The sequence below is a fragment of the Spodoptera frugiperda genome, chromosome 7 (genome assembly GCF_023101765.2).
Source record: "Spodoptera frugiperda isolate SF20-4 chromosome 7, AGI-APGP_CSIRO_Sfru_2.0, whole genome shotgun sequence".
Classification (NCBI taxonomy): Eukaryota; Metazoa; Arthropoda; class Insecta; order Lepidoptera; family Noctuidae; genus Spodoptera; species Spodoptera frugiperda.
This window is the reverse complement of record NC_064218.1, coordinates 11803946-11813675: the sequence shown is the minus strand read 5'-3', so window position 1 is coordinate 11813675 and position 9730 is coordinate 11803946. Positions and strand designations below refer to the sequence as shown.

The window sequence follows — 9730 nt, the reverse complement described above, 5'->3', positions numbered from 1 at the left end:
GAAACATTTTTGTATACTGATTAGTTTTATTTTTAACAAAATTTTCATTAGCACACGCGCCTTATTTTCCAAAATATCTACTAGTCTTTCGATAACGCGGGCGCTGGCGCCTCGCTGCTAACAGCTGATCATACGAAAGCTCGCGCGGGCAAATTCATACAACTACCATCTTAAATAAAGTTTCGATCCTCCTCTTCCTCCTCTTTTAAAGATCTCAGGGCAGGAGGACTGTGAAATACCGACTCTCACGAGTCGAGATGTAAGGCATTACGCCCCATTTCAGTTTGGATCTCAAAGTTAGTCAATGGATGGATACTATTATTTCGTTCTACGATATTATTTAGATTTTCATCAACACACATTTCAAAAATCCCTCTCATTTCATAGAATGAATTACGAGCACAAAGAGAATCTACTCTACACGTGATCCTATTCAACATATCCTACACAAGGATATTACTTACATCACGCATACGAGTTTATGATGTAAACGCCTTTAGTACAATTTTCGTAACACCGACAGATGGTATATAAGCAACTACAGCGGACAAACTTATCATTCTTAAACTTGCTATGCTCGCTACAACTGGTGCGCGGATGAATTACATACATGTATCGTGACGCCTTTTATTCCCGAAGGGGTAGGCAAAGGTGCATGTTACGTGATGTAATGTCACTGTACAATGTACTTTTTCAGCATTTGTGTAATAAGTCTAATGTAATAATGTATGTAAAGGGATGAGCCTATTGCCATAATACTGGGTACAACTCCAGACTACATGGATTTTTTTGAAAAAATCCCAGCAATACTTTGCCTGACCTGGGTATGGACCCCGAAACGCCTTGCCTGGTATTCGCACTTGTGATACTGACTTGCTTTGGAAGGTATGGATAATGAATAAGAGAATCATTTGAAAACATTAATCTGAAAAAAATATAAATGGAGAAAGGATAGATTGAAATCAAGTAAATATAGTACCGTACTTAAGTTATTTTTTTCTTTATTTAGTTAGAAACTTTTGTACATAAGTAGGTACATGACGGTCCTATTGTACCTTATAAATATCTTAATTAACACATCAGATTTGAACATTATAAATACAAAAAGAATGCTGGGGCTGGGAATGTGGGCTCCAGCTCAAAAAGCAGGAGTAGTAACGGGTTTTTAGCCAGTAAGAGTCTGACTCTCCTTCTCGCCACGCCAAAAGCTGGAGAAGTCATTAATAACATACCCGCTCAAAAAAAAATCATCATTCATATTCATTACTCATTTCTTACACACTCAAAATATTAAATAATACATACTCGTATAGCTATAATCTTAAATGACTATAAACTCACATTTAACCCAACACGGCCCTAATATAATGTATAGCACCATGTAGTAGGTGTGTACTCTCACAGTAACATGTTCGGAGCTCAAAGCACAGGTTTTGTGTTCGTGTATTATTATCATTCGATACAACGTGGGATGTACGGGTTACGACTGTTAGGGTATGGTTACACTGAGCGAATTTGTTAGTTAAAGATAATTATTTACTTATGTCAAAATATTTTGAATTTATGATAACAACTGGGTTTCAAAACATAATAATAGTATATCATTAAGATATCGCCGTCCCTAATACTCACAATATAACTAAAACAATAACTGAAAAAGTCCACAAATATACCGAACTCAAAGACGTTATACCGAAACACCTTCATCACAGTCTAAAACTACTAAACATCAAAGACACTACCTACATTTAATTACAGAATGCCGGCATTATGAATACATAGTAAATCGAATAGTAAGAAAATTCAAGCAGATTGACAAAAATGACATTTCACCACCACCATCATTTATCAGTTTTGGTACTTGATATGACTACGTTACAAACTTCACTGACTACAAGTAACCTACAAAGTGAATAATAAAATGAAAAATTCCCATTGAACAAGCACGACTTTTTACAATGTTTAATTTAAAAAAATGTCACATTAAAATAAAACCCTTATTTAATTTACTAAAAATCACGTGCAGCGTAGATAGGCGCAGCCTACTGGCTATAGGCTATAGGTATACGCACGCTACTCATAATAAAGAGTCCCCCTATGACTCGAAACTAGTAGAGCTTTTCTCCATAAATTTTCGAGAGTGAATAATTTTGTGATTTTTAGTTAATTAATTTAGTATGTCTCACGATAATTATTATAAAAATAAAACCCTTATTTGCTCAGTGTGTCGAGGCCCTAAGAGTGTTCATATCTGTGCAATCAACGTCACAGTCGATAGCGTGATCACTGTTATTAGTGCGCCTTTACACAATTACCTTTTAAGATTTAACTATACAGTCGGCTTGAGGGATACTGGCCAGAATATTTTACTTTTTGAATAATAAAAAAAAATATGATGGTCGTTAAAAATAAGCTGTAGGTAAAAGTGGTATTATTTAAATAACTATATATGCTAACGATCAAGGTTATAGAATTTCTCACATTTACTATTTTCCGTTAGGATACTGTCATAAGATGTCAACTTTCAAGACCTTAAAGTATTGTTAGTATTTTTAACTTTTTAATTAAATAATGTGGCTTTCTAAATTAAAATCTTAAAATATTAAGATGTATTTTTTCACACAAACACATTAACGATCACCTTGCCAACAAGGTAAAAAGTCGTTACCGCATCATAAATACATTTTTTTTTATTTATTACAAAATAATTCTTCCTACACTCTCATACAACATTCCTAATGCAAACAATAAGGCTTACATCAACTATATCCAACAATCCATAAAACATAAAGTCGTACCGTCGTATACAAAATACAAGTTCGTGGGCAATCTTCACCATCGCCACTACAGTGCACCATCTCCGCACGACTTGCCCGTACTCTGGAAATGACGCAAGCGCACTGTTTCTAAACGTGAACAGTTCACACATTATTTTACTTTAATTTACTTTACTACCAATTATATTTGCTGTAGAGTTTTTTTCAAATTTATATACGGGTTTCTGTATATAATAGTGCTTTTGGGTTGTTAGTCGTTACTACAGTAAACAGGACTCCTCTGGTGTCCATGGGCGGCGCTGATTGCTTACCATCAGGTGACGGGTCAGCTCGTTTGAATAATCCATCATATTGACTAGTAAGACATCTTCTGCTGAACAAAGGCCAATATTATGTAGATTATTGTCTAATAGAATAAACACATAGGGCAAACCCTATGTCTTGGAAACGCAAATGTTTAACTGTAAATTGATATGTATTCAAACAGATAAATAAACAAATTACACAATACAATTAAACAAACAAAAGCGTAATACAAATTATCTTACAGTATGGGAGTTAGAGCTATGAATGTAGATTTTTAATATTTTATTGGAGTTTTTCATTTCATCACAAGACAATTGAATTTTATTTGAATCGAAAATTATACATTTCGACTTAGTAACTTATTTACTGTAGTACTATTTAGTTACTGTACACTGAAATGTTTATTTAACTGGTATCAATTTTTTTAGTATATTTTTTTATTAGCTAGTAACTTTAGTTTCTGTGTTCATCTTGAGTAATTTCATAATATCTAAGCTGATTAAATTCATGTGTCATCTTAATCAATAATTTTATTATACTTGGAAAACAGGGAAATCAAGCAATTATCTTAATGAGGAATTTGATCTTTAAATGGTTCCGTTCTTGGTAACTTCATAAAGTTATTTTATAATAGGAAAATTAAAACATAATAAAACTAGATATATTAAGTTTTGCGTAGTTTATTTAATTTACATTTCGATCACATAGTGACTCCGTTATATTCTATACATCTCTTATAAATATGTACAAAATATTTTAAGCGTAATGCGAAGTTTTTTTTTTTCGGTTTTGTCTATTTGCTTGTTTACTTATCATAAATTAATTAATCTATCCTTGGTTTAGTATCTGTATCCTTCTTCAGGGCTGAAGCTTGGGGGCTGGCGAGGTCCTCCGAAGGTCTGTCCAGGTTTGTCCTGTCCAGAAGGCCCGAAGCTAGACTGAGGGCCGGCTTGACCAGGCCTGTTTTGACCTACGGCACCAAAGCTAGGTTGGGAACCAGAAACTCCAGGCCTGTTTTGTCCAACGGGACCAAAACCTCCTTGGGTACCCTGAGCAGGACCAGCTTGAGATCCCTGCGCACCAGGGCGGTTGTATTCGTAACCAGCATCGGACATAGCAGAGCTTGGGCGTTGAGATCCGAAAGGTCCCTGAGCGTTGGAACCAGATACTGGACCAGCGGCTCCATTGGGCTTAGGAGCACCGAAAGAGTTAGTGCTAGGTGTGTATTGGTTACCAGATCCAGTTGGCCTGAAAGGAGAACCTTGACCATTGAGACTAGGTGCCGCGTTAGATGGGGCATTACCAGAGAGTGAGCCAGCTGGGCCTCTAGGATAGCCTTGATCGTTAGATGCTACAGGGAATCTTGCGCCTTGAGAGGAGGATGAAGGTCCAGAAGCAGGGGCAGCGGGGTCAGATGATGGTCCGAAGCTTGAGGTAGGGGCATTACCGAAAGTGGGAGACTGACCAGGTTGTGCAGAACCAGCAGGTCTGGATGGACCAAATCCTTGAGGTCTGGAGTAAGCGGGTCCCTGAGTTGGAGCCGACTGGCCAAACTGTCCGGGCTGGTTAGGTCTGCCAAACTGGGCCTGAGGCCTGTTGTATTCATATCCATCATCTCCTCCTTGAGCTGACTGTCCTTGTGTTCCAGCACGAGTAGGTCCGTTGTTTCCTGACAGTCCAGCAGCAGCGAAAGGAGAGCCTTGATTTCCGGCAGGTTGAGATGAGAAACCTTGGGGCCTGGAAGGTCTGGCAGAACCAGAAGGTGAAGATGAAGAACCACCAAACGCAGAAGCGGGAGCTTTGCTGCCCTGGGACGAATAATCTTGGGGTGCGGAGGGCTCAGAAGACGCAGGAGCATTGTATTGGTTAACTGGAGCACGTTGGGCTGGGAAACCTTGGGAGCCAGATGGTCTGCTTGATCCGAATGGAGTACGAGTAGGTGCTGGGGCGTTGTATTGGTTAGCTGAAGCCTGAGTTCCTTGAGATGGGAAGCCCTGAGATCCAGATGGAGCGGCACTGGGAGCGTTGTACGAATAACCTGAGTCACGACCACCTTGGGAAGCTCCAGCGGAACCAGAGGGAGCAGCAGAGGCACCGAATTGAGAAGAACCTTGAGGTCCGGATGAAGAAGGAGCGGCAGCTTGACCACGGGCAGTTTGGAATCCAGAGCCAGAAGGACCAGCAGGTCCAGACTGAGTTGGAGAATCATATTGAGAAGGTCCCTGAGCAGCTTGGCCACGTGGAGCCGAGAAGCCTTGAGGACCCGAGGAGACAGGTCCGGATTGAGATGGAGCTCCGTACTGGGAAGCAGGTGATTGGGCAGGAGCACCGTATTGAGATGTAGGTCCTTGTCCACGTTGAGAAGAGACATCTTGAGGAGCTGAGGATCCAGCAGGTCCAGATTGAGCAGGAGCGGCGTACTGAGAAGGAGACTGGCCGGGTTGACCTTGAGCCTGGTATGCTGGAGAAGCTCCACCGTAGTATTGCTGGGATGAGGGTCCAGAATCTTCGTCAGGGTTGTAAGCACCTAGAAAGCATTAAAATAAATTGTCAGTTGGCAGTTGTCAATAGTAAACCAATTACGAGGAATGGTCAATAAATGCCACAGAAGATATGGAATAATTATAAAATGTTAATATTGCCTTACTAGTGAACGTAGTATGTGGCTTAATATTTAATTGCTATACATTTAAAACTACGGACACATTAATTCGTTTTCATAATTACAAAAGTATGTATGCAATAATTATCTTCATTAATGTTGGTCAAAAATCGACTTTATATTGCAATATACGTGCAAGCCTTACACCCGCATTGTCACAAATATTATACAACTGCCTAGTCTTTTTTTTTAAGGGGAAAGTCATCCAATGAATTCTATCTACTGCCTTGGGTGAGGCAAGAGGGAGTGTCAGACTCTTACTGACTAAAAACCACCCCGTTCCTACTCCTGCTATTCGAGCCAGAGCTACAGTAACCCACTAGGCAATCTATGTAGCCTACTAACTATCTCTAGATACAAAAATCCCAATATACAAATAACTAAATAAATGCGTCTTTACACTAATTTAATAATAATAATGAACACCTTTAAGATGTTGACTGAGATGTAGTTTGTTATTTTGCCTCAATATAAACAAACCAAAACTGTTATTAAAACTTAATATTTCTATTAAAACAGGTGACCCTTCCATCAATACATAATATCTGTTATATTCTTACAACACGTTACAACTATTTACGCTTCAAAGAACTCATCTATAGGAGCAATACTCATAATGTACTAAAAATACAGTTCAAAGGTGTGTTATTGCTATTAAAACTTAATGTCGGTATTTAAATTCGTTACTTAACATTAAATGAAGTAAATTGGTTAGTAGTCAATGTCAGTCATGTACACGCGATTACATATGAAGCTAGACAACCAGTATAAATTGGTCTTCGAATGTACGGAGACGTGGTACAAAGCGAGGTCATGATTAACTGGTTTTTATGGCACGATGTGTAACAGAGTATATCACATGACACGACTATCTAAATAAATTGTAATAATGTCTCACGAAAACTTTAAAATAATTGAAGTTCACGTTCACCATTATTTTCTTGGTTGCGACATGTTAGTGTAGCATCATCAAGCTATTGATTTTCAACTTTATGTTTAAAGTGATAAGATTGAAAGTCCATTAAGTGAATCTCAGTTTAGGGTATCTTGATGAGCTGTTGTCTGCGCGTCTTGCGTGTTATTTTTTTTTACTTTGGGCAAAGGTATACGCCCACGTATGCCAGTTATGTTATTAGTGACATGGATGAGGCCTATTACTTTATATTTTGAATGACCTTGTGACATCGGTTGAGTGGTTGTAGTCACAACTGCTGAATAGTCTCGGGTTCGATTATTGAGTTTGGTAAAGTGAAGTTTAAGTTATTTTGTTATTGTCATTCAGATGTATATGCTATGAAATATGACTATGGGGTGGTATGAACTATAATAAACATGAAAATCTTCTGCCGAATCTCTGAAATACATGCATTTCAGAGAGTAGCACAAGCTTCTATATTACTTTAAATGTAATACATACTACCCTTCATTGTGGAACTTTAGTTTGAACAAAACTTTTTTTAGATGACGAAAAACGAAGACTTTTTTGAGATACTTTCCATAACTTGACTTATTTTAAGTAAGCATTAACTAAAGGATTAGATTAAATCACTTTTAAGTTTATATAAAAATGTGTGAGTAAAAATCTGCCAATATAATATCTATTACCCAACTGTATGCAAAACTACAATAGTTACAATAGGACCCACGATGTTTACAATAGCCGCGGTTGCTACAAGAAATAGATCGGAGCCTTTTATCAAAGCGCAATAAATTTCATTATCACTCAATCACTTATTAGGACAACAATGAAAAATTCACACAAATGTGACCACATCGCCTTTGATTGTGTTTATTTTATAGTTATCTTTTATCAGTACTAATTTATTTTTGTAAATTTGTGTGTTTATGCTCTTAAATTGATTGAAAGACTTTGTAACATCACGCCTTAGCATTCATTAAGGGTAGACAATAGTGCACATGCCTGGTAAATACCTGATTTTCACTAGTTATGTTATAAGACCCATCTAACAAAAGGCAAGAGTTAAAATAACATTATTGTAAAGATCAAATGTGTAGTGTTATAAGAATGACATAGTCTTACCTTCTTGTGTGCCGGCAGCAGCAGCCCTCGCGTTCTCTTCAATAGACTTCAGGATCTCTTCAGGAATGGGATGAGGAGTAGGCAGATGGTCTCCCTGAGGCTGGTAGCCGTTCTCGTCAGCAGTGTAAGTGATTCTGTACTCCTGGCCATCGTCACCAGTGTAAGCGAAGCCACCCTGAGCCTGCACACCGTTGGTAGCAACACCAGATTCTTCAGCAGAAATTCCGTTCGAAGTCTCAAAGGCGTATGAGAAGGTTTCACCATCATTCTGGTTTTCGTATCTTAAGATTTCAGCGTTCCTGTCGATCGAAGCACGTTCACGCTCAGGTTGAGCCTGGCCAGAGTACGCATTCACATCTTGAGCTCCGAAGCCTAATCCTGCATTCTGTCCAGCAACTGGGCCACCAGCAGGAGCCCCAAACTGAAATGTCTGCTGGCCAGCATTGGCTGAGGGTCCGAATCCTGAGGGACCTTGGGCAGGAGCTGAGCCTGATCCAGAAGGTGCACCGTATTGGGAAGCAGGTTGGCTGAATCCAGAGGGGCCTTGAGCGGGTGCTGAGCCGGAGCCAGAAGGAGCACCGTATTGGGAAGCAGGCTGGCTAAATCCAGAGGGGCCTTGAGCGGGTGCTGAGCCGGAGCCAGAAGGAGCACCGTATTGGGAAGCAGGCTGGCTAAATCCAGAAGGACCTTGAGCAGGCGATGAGCCTGATCCAGAAGGAGCACCAAACTGAGAGGTAGACTGGCTAAATCCAGAGGGACCTTGGCTAGGAGCAGCAGCACCACCAGTAGGGGCACCGTACTGAGGAGCAGGCTGACCAAATCCAGATTTTCCAGCGTTAGGCTGGCCAAATCCAGCAGATCCGGAGGGAGTAGGTTGGCCAAATGAAGAAGGACCTTTAGGAAGGTCAAATCCAGGCTCGTTAGGGGCAGTTAAAGCTCCAGGGCTTCCACCAGCAGTTCCAGCACTTGCAGGAGGCAAGTACGTCCTGTCTAACTTGTCAGCATAGCTGCACGCCAGCACCGATAGAATGATTAGCTGAAAACACAAAATTAATATAATTAGACTCGTTAGACGTGGGTAATGGGAGGTTATGAGTTCAAGTAAAACGGTTTGAAGCCACAGATTTGTCATAAATTGTATAATATTGAGTCACAGTTAGAAAGGGAAGCCCTTGATGGAGAAACGGGGCATCTAGTTTACAAAACACAACTTGATTGAGGTCAGAGTTTAATTTTAAAATAAGTTCAACTGAACCTATCAGTCAGTTGTCACTATGAAAAATTTCGTAATTTCAAAAACTTTCACTGCAATCCACGTTTATTCGATTTCGAAATTACACACTGAAAAATAATTTAAATATATTTTTAAAACGATTTTTTTAATTATTATTTTTATTTATATAAAAAAATATAATTTATTTTTTAAACTTTATAAAATAAATATAATAAATAAATATTAATTGATAGAATATATTATTACCAGCTTCATGTCAAAAGCTGTTGTGTTACCACGGGATGATCACTGAATGTGCATATCGGAGTAACTGCATCCTATTTATATGAAGTTAATTCGTTCACCATGCTAAGTTACTCAAAATTGTACTCACGGAGCTAACCTTTGACAGTACTAATAGTGAAGATTCCACATGGTATGTCTGTGTGTGTGTACTCAGTATTACTCAATAACTCGATCAATATTACTGATACTCTAATTACTGTGAGCGTGTGTGCGTGTGTGGCCCATGTATGGATGGATTTACTTTGTTTATTTTAAAATTGGAGATCCGCGTGGTTTGTGGGAGATGGTCGCGTAGGTGGATGCGTTAGGGTTCCTTATTACAAATATACAAAATATAAAAAATATGTAATTTTATCAATAGGTCGTAAAATTAATTTTCATTTTAAAATTGATCAAGTAAACCAATATGATATAACTAAGTAAAA

General features: G+C 38.8%; 1 protein-coding gene across 2 annotated transcripts; it reads right to left on the bottom strand.

Moving 5' to 3' along the window:
* Positions 1-3747: 3747 nt before the first annotated feature.
* On the bottom strand, positions 3748-9403 carry LOC118265974 (collagen alpha-1(I) chain). Of its 2 annotated transcripts, XM_050695106.1 has the most exons (4): positions 9267-9403; positions 8474-8822; positions 7787-8401; positions 3748-5610 (listed from the first exon to the last, which is right to left on the bottom strand). In XM_050695106.1, exons 1-4 carry the CDS (start codon positions 9273-9275, stop codon positions 3923-3925), a joined length of 2661 nt encoding a protein of 886 aa, XP_050551063.1. In that variant the 5' UTR covers positions 9276-9403; the 3' UTR covers positions 3748-3922. The 2 variants fall into 2 exon arrangements, with proteins under 2 accessions (XP_050551063.1, XP_035435183.2); XM_035579290.2 differs by having other exon boundaries at positions 7787-8822.
* Positions 9404-9730: the final 327 nt, after the last annotated feature.

Coding starts and splice junctions, on each gene's coding strand:
- LOC118265974 (XM_035579290.2), bottom strand. Junction 5,611..7,786: donor TGCTGCCGGCACACAAGAAG/GTAAGACTATGT, acceptor AATGCTTTCTAG/GTGCTTACAACCCTGACGAA.